This window comes from Gymnoscopelus microlampas (genome assembly GCF_963454915.1).
Source record: "Gymnoscopelus microlampas genome assembly, chromosome: 20".
In the NCBI taxonomy this organism is placed as follows: domain Eukaryota; kingdom Metazoa; phylum Chordata; class Actinopteri; order Myctophiformes; family Myctophidae; genus Gymnoscopelus; species Gymnoscopelus microlampas.
This window is the reverse complement of record NC_139957.1, coordinates 15796953-15824531: the sequence shown is the minus strand read 5'-3', so window position 1 is coordinate 15824531 and position 27579 is coordinate 15796953. Positions and strand designations below refer to the sequence as shown.

The window sequence follows — 27579 nt, the reverse complement described above, 5'->3', positions numbered from 1 at the left end:
TCAACACGGATCTGTCCGATTTTCCATATTCCATCCTGATTGGCTAAGATTGGCTTCCAAAGTTTGCAGAATTGGTTCATTTTGAACAAAATGCCTCAAATCATGAACGCAGCATGCACTTTCCGTGCAATTTTCCACGGAGATTCCCACTTGGCCCAGGAAGAAATTACAGGCCAAGGAAAAGTTATAGCGCCACCAGCTGGTCTAATTTAGCAAACCACATTTTTGGAACAAAATGCCTCAAATCATGAATGCAGTGTCCGATTGCCGTGCAAGGCCTAAGAAGAAATGGCACCCTTTTCACATTGGCCTATTATAGCGCCACCAGGAGGCGATAATAACCTACCTGACCTTGCGGAGACTTGTGCTCCGAGGAGCACTTTTTCTAGTTTGTATGTGATATTTCAAGTGGTGTGTGTGTGTGTGTGTGTGTGTGTGTGTGTGTGTGTGTGTGTGTGTGTGTGTGTGTGTGTGTGTGTGTGCGTGTGCGTGCGTGCGTGTGTGTGTGTGAGAGGCGTAGAGGGGGATATAGAACCAGAGTGAGAAAAACAGAGAGAGGGGGAGCTCAAAACAGATTATTTACCTCTGTGGGATAAACAGTGGGGGCGTTTAAGATGGAACAAATTTGAATGACAAGGTGGCTGATTCCCTGTAATTGCTTTTGACTGTCTGTTCTTTGAACTGCCGCTGTGTTGTCGCCACCCTGTTTCTGGGCAAATGGTTATCTACTGCAATCTCGAGTGCTGCTTAATTTCTCAGACAAATATCAAACCTCCACCTTGGATTAGCTGCACCAGAATAAAATTTCCACTTGCCGATGTACACTGAGGGCCCTATCTTCTGCGACTGGCACTAGGCGCTAGAACAGATTTTAGCAGATTTTCTTGCGCTGGTGCTATCATATCTTCCCCACCTGCAACTGCTTTGCGCTCTAGAATTTCTAGATACCACAGCGCCGTGCGCCACCACAGCGCCATGCGCCAAGTTTGCGCTTGGAGGTGTGTTGATCTTGAAATGAGGTGTGGTGTTGCACTATCAGAGCGCATCTTCCCCACAGACTTTGTGCTCCACCTTAAGACCAGCTTTGACCTGGTCTTCTCTGTTGCACTGGCGCAAATTGACAGGTGATTGAGGCAGCAAAATGACAGCATTAGGGCTGAAAAAAAATGATGAAGAGTTTAAGAGCATTAGTTAAAGGAGCTACACCATGAATTTAAAAAATAATAATAATATTTAATATCATATTGTTTATGTCCCTCAAACGTTTTTCAAAAGGTTTGAGCCTAAATCAAGCCTCAGATATACTCATTCCAACTATCTTCTCTCTGGCTTATAAAGCACTTTCACCTGCAATACCACATTGTCCTGTTTGGCACGGGGCGCTATTGAGCCAGTTTGTATGCATGCTATGTCCTGGTTCTGTGTGGAAAAAGTAAAAAAAAAAAATACAAAAAAAAAAAAAAAAATTAAAACAAATTTATTTCGGGTATTTGTTGGAACAGAAGAGAGGTGGGGGAGACCAAAAACACACAAAAATGAAGAAAAAGTTAAAATTCATGGTGTAGACCCTTTAATTTAATTAACGTCCTCAAAATAGGGCACTGAGGCTGCAGCCCGCTCCAAGCCCAAGGATGCCAAAAACCTGGGGTTTTCACTTTTCTCTCCAATTTCTCCTCCAAAAATACACACACCATACTCCATACCAACAGGCTTGAACAACGCACATGCTGCAAAAAGTGTCCATTGAAAATATTTATTTACAAGCATTGAATGTTAGTATAATGTTATTTATTATATATGCATGCATTAATTAACTAATTAATTTATTGTTTAAAGCAGATGTTCTCACTTGATTGGTGTGGATTGTCTCATTTGAGTTCACTTGTCATGAGAACATTGAGCACTGAACACATGGGTTCTTGAGTGCTTCACTAAGTACCACCTGTCAGGATTGAGACAGAGATGAACTCAGTATTGGAGTGGCAGCTGTTTTCTCTCAATGGCATCCCCCAACAGCCCAAATACCCCACAACAACAACAACAACAACAACAACAACAACAACAACAACAACAGCGAGCATTTATCATATCCATCTCCTATTGACAGATCTGGTGGAAAATCTCCCACTGTGCTTGTCAAGTTGTTGTTTTTTTGTTTTGTTTGTGTGTTTTTTTAATAGAATGTATCCAATGTGTTTCTGCTTTTTATTTACATATTACAGAGACAGGAAAAAAAGAGAGTAGAGCACGGGAATGATAATCTTTGTCTGTGACATTCTTTTGAATTGTGCAAATACAATGAATTAGCTGACTGACAGTATATTCTCATGGCTAGTAGCAGCACTTGAAAACATACTTTGCTTTGTGTATGACGCAGGTTACATTGTGCGCTACTATACTGTACATACTCACTCATGCGACTCAGCTCTCAAGTCAGTGGAAATGCAGGCCAGTTCTCAGTCAGGTTCCCCCAGCATTGGCCAGATACTACTACTGGCACCGGCATCCACCCAATATAAGAGGAAATGCTCTAACCCATCTCGAAAACATGGACTCTGACTCTGCAGCTATCTCAGCCAATCGAATTTCAATAACAGGAATTTATTTGTTAGACAGTTTTTTATGGTGGTGGAACCGTGTGAATGAACGCATTATATTATTTGTTACTGCTAAAAGTATTACATATTATACTGGAACAGCCGTACTGTAACACGTTACCCCCAACACTGGCAATTAATGACAGTAATGACAACCAGAGTTTTGAAAAGTAGCATGAATGAGTTTCGCCCCAAAACTACACACACATATTTTACGAAAGTACAAGAATACTTTCTTACAATGTATGTGTTATTTTCATCTTTTTCATTTCATCTTGCTTGCTGTCCTGGTGCAACCAAGAGATGCACCTGACAGATTAGAGTGAAACAAATGAGAAGAATTTTATCTGCACGCCTTGACAGATTGACAAGGAATATGTCCAAAGGAATTTCAGTGTGTCTGCCAATGCTTGGCAAAACTTTCATCCAGCATCCATTGAACGACTTCACCAGGTTTTTCTGCATCATGTCTCAATGAGTGAGAGCTGTAGCCTGTAGCTGAGAAGCAGATGTACTCTGATTTTTCACCGCTGGTGACTGACAAAACCTGATATTCCATGTCAAAATTCTCTTCATTTCAAATTCTATAGGGATTACACCACTCACATTTATTACAAGTGACTTTTTTTTGTCATAGTCAGGTGCTCAAGCAGTGACAGAAGTGATGGTGACTTCATTCTCAGCATACATGTGTTAGAATGAAGTGTTTGTTATATGTTCAGCCACATATATTAATGAATTCTCCAGACACACATCATTCCCATCTCTACTAAACCGGTTGTGAGTACTGACAGCCTGCAGCGGGGAAGTATTTTATGTTTTTGTTTGTGAAATTAGTTTGAGAGGAAGAAGGGCACTTTGTTTTCCTTTGAAATTGACTGGCATTGTTTTAATTCATTTGTTTTAATTCATTCTGTTTTCCTAATTTTCATTGTGGCGCTATGGGTAATCCTAAGTGGAGGATTTCTTTTCTTTTCTTTTCTCTTAAGGGTAAACCAAGGATTACTGTTTTGTTTTCATTGTGGGGATTTACAGGTGGTATGTGATCTACTGTGGGCTACTTATTATACAAAGTGCCATTTTCATGTATTGCCCTGTAGGATTAGTAATGCAAAAGTATAGGTAATATGTTACACTACCCAGACAGTAATATTTTTTAAAGTAACATCATCTGTTATTATTGAGTAGCATATACAGTATTTGTGTTAAAAAGTGACAATAAAGTGTGCTGTCACAAATGAGTAATTGCTATAGAATGTACTGTCCCAGTTACTGGGCAACCTTCCTAGCTCCAGGCCACCTGCCACCCCTTTCACAACGACTGTGTTGAACAAAGCCTTTATCATCTTCCAGGAAATTAAACTTTTGTGTAATTGTACTATCACATAAAAAGAATACCAAAAATACGAAGCTGGCACTAAGCGATCCACTTTCTCGACTATTGAATGTGTGTTCATGATTTGCTCCACAGGGGTCCCACGCGTGGCCCTCACAGCGGGCGGGGAGGACTGCCTGCGCGCCGGGGACACCTGCTCCAGCGACGATACCTGCAGCCCGCGCCTCCGCACCCTGCGGCAGTGTGTGGCGGGAGACGGCAGCGTGAAGCTGGGGCCCGGGGCCCGCAACCAGTGCGAGAACGCCATGATGGCTCTCATGTCCACCCCACTGCATGGCTGCCAATGTAAACGAGGCATGAAGAGGGAGAAGAACTGCCTGAGCATTTACTGGAGCCTTCACCAGTCGGTGCTGCACGGTGAGACGATCGAATCAGAAACGGCACATTAGACAAAGTGCATGGCACGGGTGGTACACACACACACAGGCACACCAGGACCTCACTCGGCCTGCAATAGACCAGTGGTTCTCAAACCTTTTCATTTCAAGGACCCCCAGTTTTGTATGCATTAGGCCACAGACCCCCCATAACATAAGAGTTACAGACCTGTAAGGGTCCATTAGGTTTCTATCAATCATTTTGCCGGGGACCCCCTGGAAACACCTCAAGGACCCCTGGGGGTACCCGAACTCCACTTCGAGCTCCACTGTACCACTGTAATAGACAATACTACTGCTTTTCTTCTTTAGGGTGGGGCAACCAGACTTTTGTGAGTTGTCATTTCTACCCTCAAAAACCTCTCAGTCATCCAGTGTCCCAGTTGGATCTAATTGAGTCCCCGATAACTAGAAAGAAAACGAGCAGTATTCTGGATTCCCTCTGGGTTCCCATTGAGAACTATTGAACTGTACACTCTGTACATATTTATATATTCATGATTCCTTGTTCACAATGTTCAATCAGGCAGCAAACATTCAGCATTAGGAAAATATCCCTGGTATTAAAGATGGGAGTCGCATAGCACCTAAGGAGAGCTCAACACTCTCACAAATGTGTGTGGTGCTGAGAGCAAATCCCCTTAGATAAGAAAAAATAATAAAAAATGCATACCCCCGCACACTTTCCTCTGCTTTATTTTCAGCTTCGGTGTGCGGGAGTATGCAGTTTTTTTCTAAAGTCACATAGCCACTGGCTTTTCCCCCAAGACTAAGGACCTGCTTATATGTTGTGTTGTGAAACAAGGTGAACACCTACATAAAAAAGTGACACCGTGGCCACAGACAAGTGTGGGATATCATACTAAATCCCCCTTCCAGCCAATTTCACTTCCTGCATTTCCTCCTCATTTCTCACCAAACAACGAATGGTCTATTCTTGCAAAGTCGAAGGTGAAAGTAAAAACGAAAGTGAGATACAGTGACTGACAGTGTCTCAGAGCACGGCTTTGAGGTGGAGGATTAAGCCTGATTCATACTTTGTCGCACGACGGCATCGCTCGATGAAAATAGCCCACTTATAATCACGTTGCGCATGTGCCGCGTTGTGAGCTTGTAGGTCTGCTGTTTTCGTCACATGCCGATGTCGTGCAATGAAACATAACTTAAGCACTATCTCCTCCAACTTGTTTGTCAAAATGGTCTTCTGTGCCTCTGGAATCAATTTGTGTGACAGAGGGGCACTGGAAAACATTAAACAGCTGAAAAATGTATGTCTAAATACTCAATCAATATCTTATCTTTGTTGACAGGACTCAACCTAGTAGAGAACTACCCCTATGAGCCAGAGGAGAGGGCATCGGACTATGTGCGCCTGGCCTCCATTGCTGCAGGTGAGCATGCCTTGTTGTCATGGCTACAAATGGGATTCTGCACTGGGGCCTACTGTAGTTACTTTGATTTAAGGACCACTTCATCCATTTTCAACCTATCTTCATATTGGTCCATAATTGGTCCTCACTAATTATAAGATGGTATCATTTTTGTGTAAGCTAATAGAAACGGCAGACTTTCCATTCCTGTATGCTATAATAGAGGTCATTGTTCTCACAGAAGTAAAAAAATAATAATTAAATTACCAACCTGCCTACCGAATGATGTCACTGGTAGGCGGGTTTCTGAACTGTCCACAGCCCTCCTCTGAGACACAGAGTGAGTTGACAAAAATGGTACCATATTATACTGAGCATTAGTGAGGACCATTTATATGAAGATAGGTTGAAAATGGGTGAAGTGGTCCTTTAAATAGAGAAAAATGTGTCATCAAATCGTGCAATTGTGTAAAGCAAACAAATGTAGGTGCCAGCCAGGTATGCTGGAAATGCATTCATTTGACCACCTGGCTCTTATTGTTCAATATTTGCCCTCGGTGTGGTTCAAACTGTGAACCTTCTGCGAACAAGCACTACGTGACCACAACAGACGAGAATACATACTGCATGTCCAAAACTGTTAAAAACAATAATAAAGTGAAAATAGCCGATCTACAAGCTCACAACCCGTCGCCCAGCGACGTGTTGTGAGCTTGCAGATCTACTATTTTCACTTCTTTTATGTGACTCTCTTGTATGATGAAGTAGGGCATTCATTTACAAAAAAAACATAGAAAGTTAAAATACGGAGATACTGTACAATGTTTATGCCCAACAGGGCATAAACATTCTTAAGTCCCTGGGGCATTTTGTGTTATGCTTTTAGCATAACCTTTGACTCTACTACCTGTGCTGTTAACAATTTTATTAATAAAGTATTCAAATCAAAACTACATACTGTGTTATCCAGTCCCTCACCTGATTAGTATCTAGTTCAAGTAGTGAAGTCAGGGTATTTCAGCCAAAAAAAGTGTTAACACTGTATATTATGTACTGTATATTATATACCACAGTGTAGCAATTACATACATCTTTTTTATTGATCAAGTGCCCCAGGATCCACTTATATTTATAGTTATCTAAGAATTTAATGTCACCTGTGCCGCCTTCCTACAGGGCTAGGCAATTAATCACATTTTCGATTCAGTTACGACTTGGGCTTCCAACGATTATGGAAAGAAGATAATCAAGATAAAATGATTATTGAGCCGTAATGATGATCTCATGGTCTTTTGTTATAAACCCCTTTCCTCTACAGTGGTGCACTTTCTCCCCTCCCCAAAAGCCCATCTCACTCTGTTTATTAGTGAGAAAATGTGATTAACCACTTAAATCCTATATACATGTTGTGCAACGAATAGTGAAAATAGTTGAGTTGGTGGATCTGCAAATTTTGCAGTTTTTTTTATTTATTATTATTTGAAAATATTTGGAAAATACTGTGCCTGACATGCCCAAAATAGGGATGTCAGGTTGAAAGTGGTTAAAAGACATTAAGTCCAAACTATCCTCACATGACATGACTATGTCCACACGCTATTGGAATACAGTGATTATGATTTAAACATGGAGGAGGAGAAGTTGATATTGCAAAGTAGAGAAGCAACAGCTTTATTAAGAGAGAAGGAAATTGGATAATCAAATGGCATAGTGGGCGGACTACATAACAGTAGCTTCTCTAGCTGCGCCCTCAATGCTCTGATGCACTTCATATTTATATTTTAGGATTGTTCAACAGTCATCATCAAACAGACCATCATCTAGTATTTCTTCTGTGTTTTTGCATGCGTATGGAGGGTGTGACTGCTGGAGGCAGCGACTGCTGTGTGTGCGTGCATGCTTCTACCGTAGTTATTCCTCTCCTCGCCCGAGCAGTTATTTACACACAGTTAATTTGCTGTCTTGTTATGACAGGCAGCGCTACATATCAGGACAGTTTAACATATATACTGTTAAAAAGACGTTTTTGTTTTAAGTTCAATACATGCATGAAGTCAGTGAGTATTCATGTTAAATAATCTTGACCTTTGTATTGACAAAATAATTGTGAGGATATGTTTTTACATAATGGTCAGCTCGATTTCTTTCCTGTGTCCCTATTTCATGGTTGCAGAAATGGAACAGAACTCCTGTTTGATTATTCCATAATTTTGAACTATTATGACTGTATTGTGAATTCGTTAATTATAAGTGTATTACATATTGTTATGATTATGTCTGAATTTTGTTGAGATCATAAACAAGGCAGATAAGGGGCCACCTCCATAGTGTTACCAGGGAAGGAGACTGCTCAGCCAAAATACTGTATCATGGTCGTCTGATTACATTTGTATCCTTGTATCCTCTTGGAACACTGTATTTAGCTTTCACCAACATTCAGATCAGTGTCAGACTCCCATTGCCTTCCATGGCAACTGGACGCTGTCCATTGTCTATCATTATTTTATTTTATTCTAATTTTCATCTCATTACTTTCTTTAATTTTCAGTATAGACCACACACTTTTCAAAATAATACAAATCGTTCAACAAAGCATCTCAGTTTACTGTAAAGTGTCAGTACAAACTGGAGTCACTGCAATGCGCTTTCAAATTCAGCACCAGCCCAAGAAGTTTTCTGGGTACAGGTGGAGGAGCGACTCAGTCAGGAGACGGGTTCATGCACAGGAGACGGTGGGTTTGAGAAGTGGATTTAGAAAGTGTTTGATGAGCAGCACCCTTCTTGCTTCTGTCTTGCCTGTAAGCCTGTGGATGAGCCTGGGGGCTGCTATGTGGCGCTGTTAGCCCCCAAGGCATGGATTAATTACCTATTTACTTTAAAGCACCTGGAAGCCTGAGAAAGGTGGAAGAGGGAGAACAGGTGGGAGAGAGAGAGAGGGGGGGGTAGAGAAAGACATACTGGAGAGGGTCAGAAAGAAAGAGGGAGACAGAGAGAGAGAGAGAGAGAGAGAGAGAGATGAGTTGTTTACTCAAAACAAAAATAAATTTCTCCCGTTGAAGCTCTTTAAAACAGCAAGGCACAGGGCTTTTTTGGCTTGTTTGTTTTGTTTGTGGATTATTTGTTTGTTTTTTTTGTTCAGCGAGGACAACTAAGTAGTCAACTAAGTAGTTGTTTTTGTCCCAGTGGCAATTATCTCTCCGAATACGCAATAGATGAGATGGGATGCTGTGTGCAAACATAAATGATGACTGTGATTAGGAAAGAAGGCGTTGGTGCATGACATAAACTATAATGATAGCCATCCTGACATGCACGTGCAAACAATGCAGCATCATGGAGATGGAAATGACAGCTTGAAGGAGGGATACCACCCATCCAAACATCTTAATAATTCAGATGTTTTTCTCATGCCCTGGGGCTTGCCAGTCACTATTTGCCAACAGTAGAAAATCACACATATGAAAAGTCAATTTTAAGAGCTAGGCAACGCTTACGCTTGTCTTATACTTGGTTGCACACCAGTGTTACGCATCGAAAATAGCCGATCTACAAGCTCACAACAAGCTCACACTGAACGCTGCGATGCGTATAACTCAGTATAGTTATACGCATGGCATCACTCAGGCTTTATAGTGTGTTCACTTCTGGGAAAGTAATGTGATTGTACTGTGTATTGTACTGTGTAAGTGATGAAAGTCACATATTTGATCAACACGGAGTGTAATGCAGTTGCAAGGGTGTAAAGAAAATCTAAATCTAATCAAAAGCACACGGGAATAAGGCAATTTTAAAATAACGTGTTAATGTGGGCTTTTTTCTCTTGAAATGTTTACCTGCACCAATGCACACAGAAACGGGTACAATACACCATTCGTTGAAAGGTAATTAACACCAGTTTTGTGAGAGAAAGAAAAGAGACATTTTTTAAGACACCGGAATATCTACATCCATTATGTGTGGTACACTGGACAACTACTGCCATGATCAGTAAAACATGTAATACTAAGTCCTCTGGCATGCATTCATATCGGTGTAAAACTCAATTCATCCATTCAACATTTGACACAACTTGCATTTGTTTTGTGGAAACAGCTTACATACAGTACAGTACATAATGACAGGATATATTTTCTCAAAACATTTTGTCGCTGTCGGGCAGAAACCAGCTCCATTTTTCAACTTAAAAAAAAAAAAGAATTCTAAATCAGTGCTATTGAACACCCTTTACGGCTGTGTGTGGGATATACAAATATTGAACCAATGAAAAGTATTAAAGAGTGCTTTTGACTAAACCTCCTAACTCCATTGGATCCTCAAAACTGTTCGTCAAACCACCTAACTCCAACTTTGGAGATAGCAGTTTTTCCATCATTGATTAGAATGACGAAGTCAGACGAAAAAAAACCCAACCTATCTCCACATTAATGGTCAAAAACCTCCTATTTCCACTTGACCTGTATTTGGCTGACCTGTATAAGTGATGATAATATAAGGACACATTCAAGTATCTGACAATGTATAAAGTCATCATACCAACTTTGATGAGGCAGTATTGTGTTGTTCTAAAAACCTGTTTTTATTTTTTTCATTTCCTGAAAAGTTAATATTTTGGACATAGATGGTTTCTGCCCGACAGCACAGATTTGCATTGTCTGGATTCAAACTGAATGTTTGAATACAGTTATTAAAGTTAAGTAACACTTAAAGTAGCTCTGACACACTAGTGGTTCTCAGTGACACGGCATTAATCCTGCAATTTGGCTCTGTGGATAATTCTGTCTTGAACTGTATCCAGTAGTAACCAATGAGACCATTCTTTGTACAGTACCTGCTAGCAGTGTGAAAACGGAGGGAATAGTACTTGAATTCACCACGTTACACTTGTGGTTGGAGCAAAGCTGCTGCAGTAGTTCAACAAATGCCTTGTAAAAAAGAGGGGACTTGTACAATGGGTACATCTGTACAACGCTGGTCTGAATTTTGACATCCAAAAGAGCTACATATAGTAGTGCTTTGGGCCCCTAACAAGAAGCTGTAGCATGCATGATTTATGATGCTCAGAAAATCCTCCTGGATGCTGCCACAGCTTCTGTGCCGCCTCTCTCTCCTGACCCAGTCATTCTCTGTGGAGTTGCACTGTTTGTTCGTGCAACTTCCAGAGTTAGGGCAGGGTGGCTGAAAACTCTCTCGGTTTACAAGTTGATGAAAATATGATGAGGAAGGGTTGGAGCGAGGGAGTGATGGATGAATGAATAGGTAGAGAGAATGTACACTGATAGGATCCAATTCAAAAGGTCAAGTAATGCTATTCTGTCCCTGCACTTGTGGAAGTGTTGTGTTAAAATCAACAGACACTACTGTATGTGATATCATCAACCTTGTTACCACAAAACCACTGGCTCTTTGGGGTAATTTGTTTTTTTTTATGATAATAATACATAATGCAAACCAAGCCATTGTAAGGCAATAGCAATATATGTGGAGGCTTGTGGAAACTCTCATATATACGTAACCCCTTTGTGACTTCATAAACAAGCCGTGTATTCAAATGACCACTGGTCTGACTGATGTTGCATTGAATTACTGCAGCGGGACCTTCACTGTTATGGTCTAATCATAAATTCCTCACACATTGAAAGCATAGAGAGGTCAAAGTTGTTGTCCACGCTATGCATCCTGACAAGTGTGCTGCCAAAGCAACAAAGATGTGATTAATGGTTGTTTTCCTCTTTTTTCCCCCTTCTTTTTTTAACAGCTTGTCTCCTTCAACTAGAAAAATTACCCGTTTCAAAGATGAAAGCAGGAATCATGGCGAGGCCCATTTTCAGGGGTCTTTCTCCTAGTAAACATAAGACATGCGTTAAATTTACAGTACAGGATTTGTGTAATTATTTTTCCTAACTAAGCACTCGAAGGCTGGGGGCCCTATTTTGTACCAAGTCTTATGACTTAATTTAAGACCTGGAGGTGTGGCCAATGCTGTTTGGCCGCTCAAAATAGTGAAACGGCACTTAAGACACACAAAATAGGGCCCTGGGTGTGTTATGACATTTCAGTGTGTGCCATTTAATAAGAATTTAGGGGTGTCTCCCTGGAGAGGTGGGCTAGTGACCAAGATATCACCAGTTTGAATCCCCCATACCGGGGGCATAAGGAGTTAATGGTCTTACCCTCCCTCAACAACAGTTGTTCAGATGCCCTTGAGCAAGTCACTTAACCACCAACCGCTCCGGTGAATCCGCTTGTGTGAACAACAGCAAAAAAAAGACAGATTGCCCCACCGTGCAGTTGCGAATGTGCAACTGTATGAACATGAAAGAGTAAGTCATTGAAAATGAGAATTCATGCACAGCAAACCTTCCCTAAATAAATAAAACTTGGGGGGATGGGGGAAAAAACCCACAACAGAGGGTTTCAGGTGAATAATCTGCACGTTCTCCTCTCCTGGGGCCACTCCGAGGCTGGATTGCATTTTGTCATCCTATCCCGGCAATTGCATCAGCCCTCTCTCTCTCTCTCTCTCTCTCTCTCTCGTCCTCTGTGCCAACCCATCCTCCTCCTCTACCACACGCCCACTAAGCAGCTAAGCTGGGAATAACCTATGCTTTGCGATGGGTTGTTAGCTTCCCATTCATATTTTATGTGACAGCTCGGCGCAAGCAGAGCCACACACACACACACACACACACACACACACACACACACACACACACACACACACACACACACTGATGGGAGAGACCCAACAACAGGCATTTTACAAACTAATGAGAGTCTGCTGCCTGCCAAGAGCATGTAGGTTCATCACCATGGTCATATTGATTGGGAGGTCTCACTAAATAAATAAGTAAAGAAATAAATAGAACATGAGCATAATGATCAATTGGAAGATAATGTGGCATAAAATGAAAGAGGAAGTAGGCTTTCCTGACCCTCTGCAGAGAGATGGGGGGAAATGGACAGATTCAGAGCCAAGAGGAGGGAAAGTAGGGAGAGAGGGATGGATGAAGGAGTGAGAGCAGAGTGGGGATGTAATGAAAGGGAAGACGGAGAGGAATTATAGCTGTTAATGGTTCTGTTCTTATTTGCATTTAGCACCGCTAGTTAGGCTCTGAGGTTGGCGATGACAGTCCATAGTCCATCCCGTCCGTCCACCACTTTGGTCCCAAACAAGATATCTTGAAAACTATTGGCTGGAATGCCATGGAAATTGCTGTACACGTTCATGCTCCCCAGAGGATGACCTACTGACGTTTGTGACCCTATGGCCTTTCCTCTAGTGCCTCCCTTAGGCAATTTCGACTTTCAAGCAAGATCTCTCGAAAATGGTTGGTGTGTCATGAAACTTGCTGAGTGCATTCATGCTTCCTAGAAGCCTCCCTAACCATAGTGACCCCCTGACCTTTCCTCTAGCGCCAGCCTCAGGCCAAATTATCAACTTGTCTCTGACCAATCAGTATAGTCTGCAGTCTTTTAACATCACTTTTTGGTATCACCTCAGCTCGCCAGGTACCTTGATGGAGGTGATACAAAAAAGTACAGTAGTAGGTACAATGCTACTTTTTCCCAATGGAAAACCAACATAATAAACAGATTGCAGGATGACCCTTAATGTTTTTTGTGTCCCAATGGCCTTTCATCTCGGCTGCATTCATTAACATGGAGTGGGGGAAAAAATCAACGTCCATGCGCTTATGCTTGCCTGGTGGGTTTGAAGCATACGGAGCAGCAGGGCCGCTAGTGGGGCTTTTAGTGCCTCTTTAATGCCTTTTGCCAGGCTGTTATTGTAAATAAGTAGTTCCTATTAATAATCTGCCTGGAGCAAAGGACGAACAAATAAAGGGGTGATGATGGGGGAGTGATTGAGAAGGTAGGTAGAATGAAGGAATGACTAATAGATGGAAAGAAAGACGACGGTCTCAAAGCTAGATTGACGGATGGATGGATGTGTAGAGAGGAAATGACAGCTGGATTGACGGATGGATGGATGGATGGATGGGTGGATGGATGGAGAGCATAGATAGATAGGTAGGTAGGTAGGGAGATAGATAGATAGATAGATAGATAGATAGATAGATAGATGTGTAAAGAGGGATGGCTATATCAATGGATGGATAGACTGAATGAATGGCAGATGGAGAGAAAGGTGGATGGAGAGATAGTTAATGCAGTTGGTACCGCTCTTGTTGTGAGTTAAGGGAAACAGACCCCTGTTCTTTTTCCAGCACTCTTGCTCCACATGAAACTAGCCTAATTAAATATTCACACATTAGGCTATGGCTGAAACACATTCAGAGGTTTGACTCATTCAACATTTACCCCTCATTCATGTTCTATTCATTACATTGGGGCCCTTTGCACATAATCATACTTTTGGTTTAGTCTCTACTTCCAAAACATAGAGAGAAAGAACATCTATCTTTTTCTGTAGATGTATTACAGTACTGCATCTTTTAAGTCCAGGGACAGAGACGGGAGAGAAAGAGAGAGATGGATAAAGCAGTCAGTCAGTATTCAATAGTGACTCCAATTAGGCCATTGGTATCATTTGCTAAACATTGCCTGGGATTTGGTTCACTCAAACCACAGAGCGAGGATGAAAAAAATCCACCTCTCTTTATCTGTGTGCGTTTACTTTTGTGTAACATCACAAATTAGGGCACAGTATGACAGTCCCTAATTCAAACCAAGCCATAGGGTATAAGAATAATACATAACCTTCTGAAATTCACTGGTGTTCCCCATAAACGTACATTAGCAGACACTTTGTGACTAAATAAATAAGCTGTGTATTCAAACGACAATTGGTTCATTTGAGGTTGAACTGAATACATTGCTGTTCTGCACCTGCACTAGTGAAATCTCATTATAAATGTCACACACAGACAATACAAACTTTATTGTGATGGTACATTTATAGTGCTGTGGTGCTGGCAACAATACCAATGTACAACGTTGGGTAGAATGCAAATTAAAGTTCCTTTTAGAATCAAATTGGCAGACATAACCACACAAACCTACATAAGGAAAAAATGAACATAAAGAGGAGTTGACTGCTCACTCTCTTGTATCCAATATGCAGCTCTGAATACAACATGAATTCAAAATCCAACCATCCTGTTGCTCTCAACTGGAGTAAATAAACTAAAATGGTTATCACAAAATGACAAAAACATTTATCTTCAGCCAAATTGTTTAGAGGCTTCTCTTTGTCTCTCCAGAACCTCTTCAAACAAACCAAGGTACAAAAAGAGAAAGGATTATTGCGCACACATGTGCCCCTTGCTGTGCAGATGTCTCCCAGGAACTGAACAACTCTGGATCTCCTGCCAACTGCACAAACAAATCTATTATAGAACACGAGAAGAAAATGTGAAAGTTTTGATTGAATTGAATTGAATTGAATTTGGACATTTGCACACAACAACATGCATGTGCATGATACAACAATACCCTCAAGGGGCTTGTAGTTGTAGGCTGAATCCCCCATTGTGCACAATGCATGTTTTGAAATTTCATAAAATTTCAGTTCAGTTAAATAAAAAAGGCATGGCCTACACAGTCCAAACATTGCCAAAGCAGAATGTAACCAAATTCATTATACAAGCGCAATCAAAACAAACAAAGGTTTTAAGATTCTGGACCCAACAGATAACTAGTATACTATACTTTATGTTATCCCTATAGGACATGGTGGGGGAAATCTAAATCATGAATACAGCTTTACTCTCCTAGTTACTAGTATACTCTTATATGCTCTTATAATACATGCACAGTATGTACAGTATGCAATGATGTATTGTATATTCATAAAGACCCTGTATCTGAGATTAACCACTTTCCACTTGGTGTTTGGGCATATTATTAGGCGGAAATATAAAATAAAATGTCAAGATTTATTTCATTTTCGCTAGTCGTTGTATGGTATGACTAAAAGGGTAAAGTGTTTAACATGCGTGGACCAATCTTAATGAGGAGGGTTGTTGTATGGTTTCTAATGTGGTTCATAATTCAGGTCATATTTTGTGACATGTATGGTCAAAGTTTTACATGTGTTAGTATAATTAGGTACCAGCTCAGTTACTGTTGTGTCTGCGCGTATATGAACCCAGGAGGCATTTACACACATTATGATAAAGCACTAGTCGCGTAGATTTACTAGTCTGTGAATCTGGATGTCAGGACCTCTTTGACATCTGACTTACTGAAGGGTAAGCTGAAGGGGACTGATTAGTGGATCTCTGTATCCTAATTAAGGTAACACAGGAGGTCAGAAGGATGACTCCAGTGCAGCTGTCCTGGCGCTGTGCTTACACTATCATAGAGATCATTATGTTTCTTCCTTGAACTTTGATGCAGAATGGCACACACCCAAATTTGAAGAGGTGTAGACTAGCGGAGAGTAGATATGAAAAAATGAGAAAGCCACACACTCAGGTTTCATTGAACTTTTAGACAATAATCCCCATGTTTTGTGCTCTCTTTGCTATGATATATTATGCCAAAGGGTTGATTGATGATATTGTGACTTGTGTGTGTTTCTACTATTAGACTGGAACAGTTGGGCAGCCTATCTTCATATAATAGGTCCTCACTAAGGGGGCTGTGGACACAGTGACATCACGGTTTGGCAGTTTTTGAGTGGTGCTAGCCACTCCAAGGACTGACTTTGTCCGTGTGTCTGTCCGTATGTTATGTCCGGGTGTCCGGGTGTCCGTATGAGCATGACCTCAACAGCTGCGGCTGATTGCAACACAAAGATGCAATCAGTTACACTAATTATACACAAACAGGAGTGCAACACACACACGCGCGCCCACACGCACACACACACACACACACACACACACACACACACACACACACACACACACACACACACACACACACACACACACACACACTTTTGAGTGAAAATACTTAAACTGAGTAAAAATACTTAAAATGAGTAAAAATACTTAAAATGAGTAAAAATACGTAAAAGATGTTAAAATGAGTAAAAACACGTAAAAGTCAGTAGAAACATTTTAAAGTACTTCAAATGAGTAAAAATACTTTAAAGTCATCAAAGTCTGTAAAAAGTAACTCATTCAAGTCAAAGCACTTGAAAGTTACTAAATTGAGTAAAAATACTTGGGGGCCAGTCTTAGACTAATAGCTTAATTAAATGAACTCATGATAGGCACCACTCTCTTCACACTGGGTGTGATTTTTTTGTTTTAGATTACATTTTTTTTTATGGTTATGCTAACCTTCCAGGAATAGAAAGCCTGCAGTTTCTATTAGCTTGGATTCCCCGACATCGATGATGTCACTGGTAGGCGGTGTAAGCGCCAAAACTGACCTAAACCCATTTTGAGTGTTTTATACTGTTATTGTATTTTTGTCTATTATTATTGTGTTATAACCAAAGGGACACAGTATTAGTATTAGTATTTGCATATTGTGATATTATTTGTTTACTAATATCAGGTATTGTTTGTTTGAATATATTGACATATTTCTGAAACCTCTGTATTGTTCTTGTCAGAATGTTCAGGAGGACCCAAATGCAGAAATCAGCAGGCAAGAGGCAGAATGAAGTTTACTCAGTCTTTACTTAAATCCATTAAACAGAACAAAAAACCATACCAGGGGTATGTAGTCAAAGAACAGCAAACAAGGCAGGCAAGGGCAAGGCAAAGGTTAAATCCAAAAACAGACGGTCAACTTCTTAGTCCAGGAGCAAACAGGCAAAGGGCGGTGGTTCAGGCTGGAACAGAAGACAGGCGTTACTACGACAAACTGACAAATGATAATGTTGAAGCACACTGAAATATATACCCTCAAACTAATCACAGAAACACACAGCAGGTGAGTAGCAACCAGTGAGGAGTAGACAATTAGCTAGGGGGAGTGAACACAAGGGCAAGTCTAGAGAGGATTCCTGACAGTACCCCTCCCCTCACGGACGCCCCTAGGCGTCCTAGAAGGTTCCTCAGGATGACGACGATGAAAGTCTTGAATAAGGACCGGGTCCAAAATGTCCCGAGCAGGGACCCAACTCCTCTCCTCAGGACCATAGCCTTGCCAGTCCACCAAGTATTGCCGCCCACGGCCACGTGGACGAACCTTGAGCAGCCGACGCACCGTGTACACCTCAGAGCCGTCCACCAACCTGGGCGGAGGGGGGGGAATGGAGGGCGGGGAGTACGGGCCTTGGTTGACAGGTTTGACTCTAGAGACATGGAAAGATGGATGAATCCGACGAAGGGGGCGAGGGAGTTTGAGACGGACTGCTGAAGGGCTGATGACCTTAGAGATAGGGAAAGGTCCCACAAAACGAGGAGCCAGCTTGTGTGATTCCACCTGTAGTGGCAAGTCCCTGGATGACAACCACAGTCTCTGGCCCCGATGGTAGGAAGGAGCTGGGCGACGACGACGATCGGCATAGTGCTTGACCCTGGCAGATGACCGCAGCAAGGAGGACCGGGCGGCCCGCCACACTTTGCGACAGCGGCGGATGAACTGCTGGGCAGCGGGCACATTAGCTTCCTCCTCCTGGGAGGGAAACAGAGGGGGCTGATAGCCGAGACAGCAGTGAAATGGGGACAAACCAGTGGAGGCAACAGGTAGAGAGTTATGAGCATATTCAGCCCACGATAGATATTCAGCCCACGAGGCCTGGTTGTGAGAGGAAAGACAGCGTAACATAGTTTCAATGTCCTGATTAGTTCTCTCAGTTAGGCCATTCGTCTGAGGGTGAAAGCCTGAAGATAAACATACAGAGGCCCCCACTAATTTACAGAAAGCCCTCCAAAACCGGGAAGTGAACTGTGGACCCCTGTCTGAAACTATGGCCACAGGAAGCCCATGCAACCTAAACACATGGTCTATCATGAGTTGAGCAGTGTCTTTAGCAGAGGGAAGCTTGGGCAATGGAATGAAATGAGCAGCTTTTGAGAACCTGTCTACCACTGTGAGGATGACTGTGTTACCTCTTGAGGGCGGGAGCCCTGTAATAAAATCCATGGCTATGTGAGCCCAGGGTCTAGACGGAACAGGAAGTGGCTGCAGAAGGCCAGACGGTGGTTGAGTGGACGTCTTGTTCTGAGCACAGGTAATACAGGCAGCCACAAACTGCTTTACGTCCTTCGTCATCGAGGGCCACCAGAAGCGCTGCTGGACCAGATAGAGGGTACGTCGCACCCCAGGATGACAGGCAAGCGGTGACGAGTGACCCCACTGTAGAACCTGAGACCGGGCAGAAACTGGCACAAAAAGTTTATCAGGAGGACAATTACCTGGCCCAGGGTCCTGTTGCAAAGCAGACCTAACAGTGTTCTCAATGTCCAGACGAAGAACCCCCACCACACAGTCTCTAGGCAATATGGTGTCCGGATGTACAGGGCGATCCGGAGTGGGAAACTGACGGGAGAGTGCATCAGGCTTTCCGTTCTTGCTTCCTGGTCGATAAGAAAGGGTGAAGGAAAATCTGGAAAAGAACAGAGCCCAACGTGCTTGCCGGGAGTTAAGGCGTTTAGCAGAGCGCAGGTATTCGAGATTCTTATGATCTGTCCAGACTAAAAATGGCACTAGAGCACCCTCCAACCAATGTCTCCATTCCTCAAGTGCCATCTTAACTGCCAGCAGTTCTCTATTGCCAATGTCATAATTGCGTTCAGAGGAATCCAAACGGTAAGAAAAGAAGGCACAAGGATGCAACTTGTTATCAACAGGAGAACGCTGAGAAAGAATAGCTCCAACACCAACCTCTGAGGCATCAACCTCAACTATGAACTGAAGTGTAGGATCTGGCCGAATCAGGATGGGAGCTGAAGTAAAACGCCTCTTCAGTTCCTTGAAGGACTGCTCTACAGCTGGCGACCAGTCAAACGGAACCTTGATGGAGGTGAGTGCAGACAGGGGGGCGGAAAGGGTGCTGTAGTTCCTTATGAACCGACGATAGAAATTAGCAAAGCCTAGGAACCGCTGCACATCCTTCTTGGACGTAGGAGTGGGCCACTCCATCACTGCCTTGACCTTGGCGTCGTCCATCTGCATACTCCCATCCTTAATGATGAACCCCAGAAAGGAGACAGTCTGGCGATGAAATTCACATTTCTCAGCTTTCACATAGAGTTGATTCTCCAAAAGGCGTTGCAGGACCTGTCGGACATGCTTAGAGTGTTCCTCAAGAGAAGGGGAAAAAATCAGAATATCATCGAGATACACAAAAACAAACTTATTGATCATGTCTCTCAAAACATCGTTGACCATGCCTTGAAACACACCGGGGGCATTTGTAAGCCCAAAAGGCATCACCAAATATTCATAGTGTCCTCGTGGTGTGTTAAAAGCTGTCTTCCATTCGTCTCCCTCTTTAATACGGACCAAATGGTACGCATTACGTAAGTCCAACTTAGTGAATACTGTGGCACCATGCAGTACTTCAAAAGCAGAGGCTAAAAGAGGAATAGGGTACCTGTTCTTCACAGTAATGTCATTCAAACCTCTGTAGTCGATGCAAGGGCGCAATGTCTTGTCTTTCTTCCCCACGAAGAAGAACCCCGCTCCTGCTGGGGATGAAGAGGGGCGGATAATGCCAGCAGCCAGAGAGTTACTGATATACTGGTCCATGGCAGCCATCTCTGGACGGGCCAGTGAATATAGCTTCCCACGAGGAGGTACTGTACCCGACAACAATTCAATGGCACAATCGTAAGGTCTGTGAGGGGGTAGTGAAGTGGCGCGAGATTTACTGAAGACTGGTTTCAAATCCAAATATTCTGGTGGCACCTCTGATAGGTCTGGGAATTCCTCCTGCAGTGGAGGCACTGGGGAAACAGAACACTGAGCATCTCTGAGACAATGGGAGAGACAAAACTGACTCCAACCTAATATTACATCCTTGGTCCAGTCAATATGAGGGTTATGCCGTTTAAGCCAGGGTCGGCCTAAAACAACCTGGACATGAGGTGAGGAAATTAGGTGTAAAGCTATCTCCTCTCTGTGATTGCCTGAAATTAACAGGCCTACAGGGGCAGAAATGTGGGTTACAGTGGCCAGGAGGCGGCCATCAAGGGCATTGGCCCTGAGGACGGGCTGCACAGGAAAAGTCTGCAGATTAAGCTGTTCTGCCAGAGAAGAATCAATAAAACTCTCATCGGCCCCTGAATCAATCAGAACTGAAATAGGCAGTTGTTGGTTAACATAACTAAGAGTAGCATGCATTGTGGACCTGGTTAAAGGAGGGCTCTTGTATGTCACACTCACCAGTAACCCTCGCTCTACTGATGAGCTCTCCCTTTTACTGGACAGGAAGCTTTGAAATGGCCAGCCCCGCCGCAGTATAGGCAAGCTCTCGATTCAATCCTCCTCCTGCGTTCCTCTGAAGACAAAGACAGGCTGGCCCGGTCCACCTGCATGGGCTCCGTGGCATCTGTGGTGACAGTAGAAGGTGTCCGGACTGCTGCAGATTGGGACGGGGGAAGGATAGGAAGGCGCTGCTGAGGAGGACGACTACCCCCCTTCTCCCTCCAGCGGAGTCGCAGCCGGTTATCAAGGCGGATGGCCAAATCCACAAGTTCATCAAAGGAGGCGGGTAGCTCCCGAGATGCCAGCTCATCCTTTAAACTCTCAGAGAGACCGTCTAGAAAGGCATCATATAAGGCATCAAAGTTCCAGCCACACGTAGCAGCCAAAGTGCGAAAATCAATGGCAAAATCAGAAACAGTCTTATTACCCTGCCGCATGTGGAGCATCTCCCTTGCTGCTTCCCGGCCTGTGACTGACCGGTCGAAAACCTTCTTCATTTCCTTGAAAAAATCGTCCATAGTGTGGCACACAGCAGAATCAGCCTCCCATATAGCGGTCCCCCACTCTCGGGCTCTTCCAGCCAGCAGGGTGATGACGTAGGCAATCTTGGAGCGGTCGTTAGGGAATGAAGATGGTTGCAGTTGAAAAATCAGCGAACATTGAGAAAGAAAAGACCGACAGGAACCGGGTTCCCCGGAGTAGGTCTCAGGATTCGGGAGCCTAGGCTCCCTAGCTGGTTGACCTGGCTGGACAGGAGCTGGTGGTGCAGCAGCATTGACTTGGGGTTGGGGAGGCTGAACAACAAGCCCCTGGACTTGCTGTGACAGCGCCGCCACAGTGTCAGTCATATTTCTCAAATGCTCAGCAACCGACGCAAGGTGCTGTTGCTGAGTTCCCAGCAAAACACCCTGATTAGCAAGAGCGGTCTTCATCTGGTCAACTTCCACTGGGTCCATTCTTGGTCAGTTTGTACTGTCAGAATGTTCAGGAGGACCCAAATGCAGAAATCAGCAGGCAAGAGGCAGAATGAAGTTTACTCAGTCTTTACTTAAATCCATTAAACAGAACAAAAAACCATACCAGGGGTATGTAGTCAAAGAACAGCAAACAAGGCAGGCAAGGGCAAGGCAAAGGTTAAATCCAAAAACAGACGGTCAACTTCTTAGTCCAGGAGCAAACAGGCAAAGGGCGGTGGTTCAGGCTGGAACAGAAGACAGGCGTTACTACGACAAACTGACAAATGATAATGTTGAAGCACACTGAAATATATACCCTCAAACTAATCACAGAAACACACAGCAGGTGAGTAGCAACCAGTGAGGAGTAGACAATTAGCTAGGGGGAGTGAACACAAGGGCAAGTCTAGAGAGGATTCCTGACAGTTCTGAGCTACTGCGCATGTGAAAGTTGACCAGTGACGTCAGGATTACAGGGAAGCGAAAGTGAGAGTTAAGGTCCTTACACACCGGCGAAAATAGCGAATATACGCAAAATTCGGACTCGTTCCGAATAATTGAAAGACGCTTTTTCGCTTCGCTTTTCCGCTTTTTCGCTCCATGTACGGAGCCATTGACTTTATAAGGTTTTTAAAAAAAACGCATTATTCGCACGAAAAAATCGCCCCGGTGTGTAACAACCTTAAGTCTAGATGATGTAACTGCAGGAGCAGGACGATACAAGTTTTTGACCATATCCTGTCCACAGCCCTCCTCTGAGTCTGAGAGACAGACTGAGTAGACAAAAATAGTGCCATATTCATGAGCATTAGTGAGGACCTATTATATGAAGATAGGTTGAAAATGGATGAAGTCGACATGCGCGTCAATCCCGGGGGGGACGGGGGGGTTTTGTCCCCCCCTAGCTTCAGATTGGACCCCCCCAAGTCAGATTGGACCCCCCCCAAGTAATTTAGGATAATTAAAAAATACTTTTAATTTAAGTTAATAGAATCCGAACCCGCTTTTGAAATCATGACATGCACTAATAAACACTCATTTATCCCCCCCCCGTGTAAATCCCAAAATGGTTTGGTCCGTTCGGTTATACACTGTTGGGTGGAGAAGTATAACTCTCGGTTAGACACATAGAGGTATAGGGTTAGACACCGTTGTAGTTTCAACTAGGCTACCTGGCTACTTCTATTTCCAGTAGTATGTATCAAAATAAAACGTGTGTGGAATTATAACATTACAAGTATAGATTAAAAAAAACTCTTATTTTCAAATGTGCATCATTTTGAAAGGAAACAGATTACCACGAAGGCCCCTTGATGACGTGCGTTAAGCCTCCGTTCTCCGTTCTCTCATGAGTCCCATCAGTAAACGTAAACAACAGACGTGAACGTCGGACATTATGGAATATAAATACTTTAGGGCAAAAGTTCATATACCCACCATGCTCTCTGAAACCAAGACAATATGCCTATGTAACAAAAGTGTGTTTCTCTTTCGTCATCTTTGCAGAAGGTGAGTAATTAATCAGTGGTGGAAAGTAGTACATGTACTGTACTCAAGTATAATTTTAAAGGGTCTACACCATGAATTTTAACTTTTTCTTAATTTTTGTGTGTTTTTGGTCTCCCCCACCTCTCTTCTGTTCCAACAAATACCCGACTTCGAGCATGCAGGCTTTCATAGGCTATCTGTGGTTTTCATGTAAATTGGTCTGAAAACAGTCCGTCAGATTTGTTCCCCCACCCTACGTCACGTCTGGGAACAATTCCTCCCGTTTTTCAGTTCTAACCCAAAAAAAAAAATCCAAAAAAAAAAAAAAAAATTTTATAAATTTTTTCTTATTTTTTTTTTTTACTTTTTCCACACAGAACCAGGACATGACATGCATACAAACTGGCTCAATAGCGCCCCGTGCCAAACAGGACAATGTGGTATTGCAGGTGAAAGTGCTTTATAAGCCAGAGAGAAGTTAGTTGGAATGAGTATATCTGAGGCTTGATTTAGGCTCAAACCTTTTGAAAAACGTTTGAGGGACATAAACAATATGATATCAAATATTATTATTATTTTTTAAATTCATGGTGTAGCTCCTTTAAGGTATTTTTACTTGACTGGAGTATTTCCAATTTGCATTACTTTGACTTCTACTCCACTGCATCTCAGAGGCAAATATTATAGCCTACTTTTACTCCACTACAATTATTTGAAAACTTTAGAAACTCTGTGTCTTTGCCTTTGCAGCTTGATTTTAATTGACAAAACATACATAAACCACTTCAGCCCTATTTAAACTTTGGAAAATAGCCGATCTACAAGCTCACAAGCGTTGCAACGTGTTGTGAGCTTGTAGATCTGCTATTCTGAAAATATTTTAATACATTGATTTTAGCCATGGACCCCCATCTGAAAATGTTTTGTGCCAGGGTCGGGACCCCCAAAAGAGAACATTTGTTAGCTCAGTTTTCATCATGCAGCCATGGGTGGGCCTGGGTATAAAGCTGGCCCACCCAATAGATTTTGCAAAAAAAATAATATATATTTTGATTCATTTATTTATTTTTGATAATAAATCGGTAAAATCAGGCAAAAATTAGAATTAAATAACATAACCCTAACCTAACCCTAACCCTAAAACTGAAATAAAGTAAAAGAAAAAGCACTTTGAAACTGAAGATGATGGCCAATGGGTAACAGCCCAACTCACTCCAAAACCAACTCACTCCAAATCGAGCCAAACTCACTCCAGACATCTCCCTCCACAGCAGAGCCCAACTCACTCCATAAATTTGGCCAACTCCCTCCACAGCAGAGGACAACTCACTCCACAAATTTGGACAACTCACTCCACAAATTTGCACAACTCACTCCAAAAAATATTATTGAGGAAGACATTTGTGCTTAGGAATTTGTTACTTTTGTACTCACTCTAACTCTATTCTGTTTTACAGTAAGCTTCACTCTAACTCTATTCTGTTTTAGGCTTGGTTAAAGTTTTAATTTGGAGTGAGTTGGGTGGTATTCGGCCAATGTTGATGATAATTGATAACAAAATATATATAATATATTTATATATATATTAAAACAATTAAATAAGCCCCCCCTGCAACGTTTCCTTTTTGCCACACATATGCACTTCATGGAGTACATTTTTTTATACCGAATTAACCGAATTAAAGTAATAAAAAAGGGAAATAAAAGGGGAATAACCACGAAAAAAAACGAAAAAAACGCGTGCACAGCGCGCGTGCATGTGTGACGGGCGGACCCCCCCCCCTCAAGACAGATTGATGCCACTGGTCCTTTAAACCATGCACCTTACATACATATCTGCTGTTACATCTGCTGCTATTTTAACCATACACCTTATGTACAGTATACTGTAGTGTACAGTGTCATGCACTGCCCATATATTGATAGCTGACCTGTTTTTCTGTTTCTTTCTCTATCTCTTTCCACCTTTCTTGAAACTGCAATGATGGAGCTTTATATGAGTAATAATTTCACCTACTTTTTTGGGTCTCTAAATCTGTGATGTGACAAAGTTGAGTTGAGTTTTGGCTCCCACTTTAGTACCACCTACCTCAAAATCAGAATCTCCTTTTATTGTCACATCATATAATTACAGGGGGTAAAAGAGTGGGTGAAATTATTTTAGTGCAATCTCTCAACATTTACAGTTTCAGGAAGAGGTTGAATAGGGAAAGAGAATAGAGAGTAAAAGAACACAGAGCAAATGAAATAAGAGGAAGGCACAGTCAAATCAAAATAATGAAAATTCCAGTATACAGTACATGAGGTGCATGATATAAAACAAATGGCAATGGATAAATAGGCCTACAAAAGGCAGAAATGCTTCTTGTGTGGGTGGGAAATATCCAGCTTGTAAAAATAGCAGCAGTTACAAAGTCAGTTTCATGTCCATGATTAAAGTGACATGGTTAAATAAATTAATAACAGAGCATCAGTTATAATCACATCAAGTAGCAGCTGAGCAGGTATATAATCATGGTTTCATGTGCATGATTAAAGTGGCATGGTTACATAAAAGCGTAGCAATATAAAGCAGAGGGTAATAAATCTCCACCTCTTGTGTATGATCAACTGTAAGCACTGTACATAAGTGATAGTGTTAGTGCCCAGCATAGAGTGCCCAACAATGTCTTTATTTTCTCAGGCGACTGAAGCAGTTTAGCATGGGCCCCTTCAGGTTTTCTCATTTATTCCCTGGAGGAAGGTCAGCTCACCTCTTACGATGCACTGGGCTGTCAGCACCACCCTCTGTAGTGCTTTGCGGTCGAGGTCAGTGCAGTTCCCATACCAGGCGGTGGTGCTCTCGATGGCGCTGTCGTAAAACAACCTGAGTATGCGGGGGCTCACCCTAAATTTATCCAGGTGACAGAGGCAGTAGAGGCGTTGCTGAGACTTCTTCACCATGTGTGTGGTGTGTTGGGGCCCATGTGAGGTCCTCAGAGATGGGTATTCCAAGGAACCATTTACACCGGCGCCACCGGTGTAAATGGGCAGGCTCTCTCCTCAGCCTCCTGAAGTCCACGATCAGCTCCTTGGTCTTGTTGACATTGAGAATGGGGTTGTTCTGCTGGCACCGTATAGTGTCACAATACAATTATTCATTTAGTAAATATCTCCCATTGTTCCATTTTACCAGAGTCGGAAGTAACCACTGTCAACCGCTGCCTGGACGCAGCCAAGGCGTGCAACATTGACGAGACGTGTCAGAAGCTTCGGACGGAGTACGTGTCGTCGTGCATCCAGCCCTCGGCACGCTCAGGGCCGTGCAACCGGCCCAAGTGCAACAAGGCCCTGAGGAAGTTCTTCGACCGCGTGCCACCGGATTACACCCATGAGCTGCTGTTCTGCCCGTGCACGGATACAGCGTGCGCCGAGCGACGCAGGCAGACCATCGTGCCAGTCTGCTCGTACGAGGAGAAAGAGAAGCCCAACTGCCTGGCTCAACTCCGCGTCTGCAGGGCTGACTATGTTTGCAGGTAGGAGGGGAGGGGTTTGTGATGGTGTGTACTGATCATACTTCTGTTTTACATGCCCTTTCTCTTTCATTGTGATGCTTGTATGTGGGTGTGGAGCACTTTGTAAATGCTGTTAAAATGGCTAAACCAAGTTACTACTGCTCCGTCCGTCCGTCCGTCCATCCTTTGATTATTTTTAATTGCCATTAGATTTATCCATGCTCACTAGCTGATATATTCCAATGTATCCACTATTGTGCGTGATGTGTGAAATTAATTTCTCTGGGGATAATTAGTGGAATTTTATTTAGAATCTCACAATGTAGGCCTGCTGTGTTTGCCATGTTCATTCACAGCCTGATTTGGCAAGACAGTATTGTTAAACCACATTTTCTTTTCTTTTTTTTGTGGCACCTTGAGGCAAAACGCATTGATGTGTAAGAGGTTCATGGTCATTATCACCTGGGATGCATGCCTGACTTCCCTGCCAAACTGCATTCAAACTATTTGTTGATTTACAGCCAAAGCCGCATCATTAGCATTGCACAATTTGGCAAAATTTGGCCTCCCCTGTTCACCTTTAAGATAACGAAAGTTTTTCATT

At 42.7% G+C, this 27579-nt stretch overlaps 1 protein-coding gene across 1 annotated transcript in view; it reads left to right on the top strand.

Annotated features, from left to right (window-relative positions):
- The window catches only part of gfra4a (GDNF family receptor alpha 4a), a 184991-nt gene that overhangs the window by 131974 nt on the left and 25438 nt on the right, over window positions 1-27579 (top strand). Inside the window, exons 2-4 of the mRNA XM_084045749.1 lie at window positions 4069-4350; window positions 5681-5761; window positions 26657-26996. Coding sequence (XP_083901875.1) covers window positions 4069-4350; window positions 5681-5761; window positions 26657-26996 — 703 coding nt within the window. The remainder of the gene's footprint in view (window positions 1-4068; window positions 4351-5680; window positions 5762-26656; window positions 26997-27579) is intronic.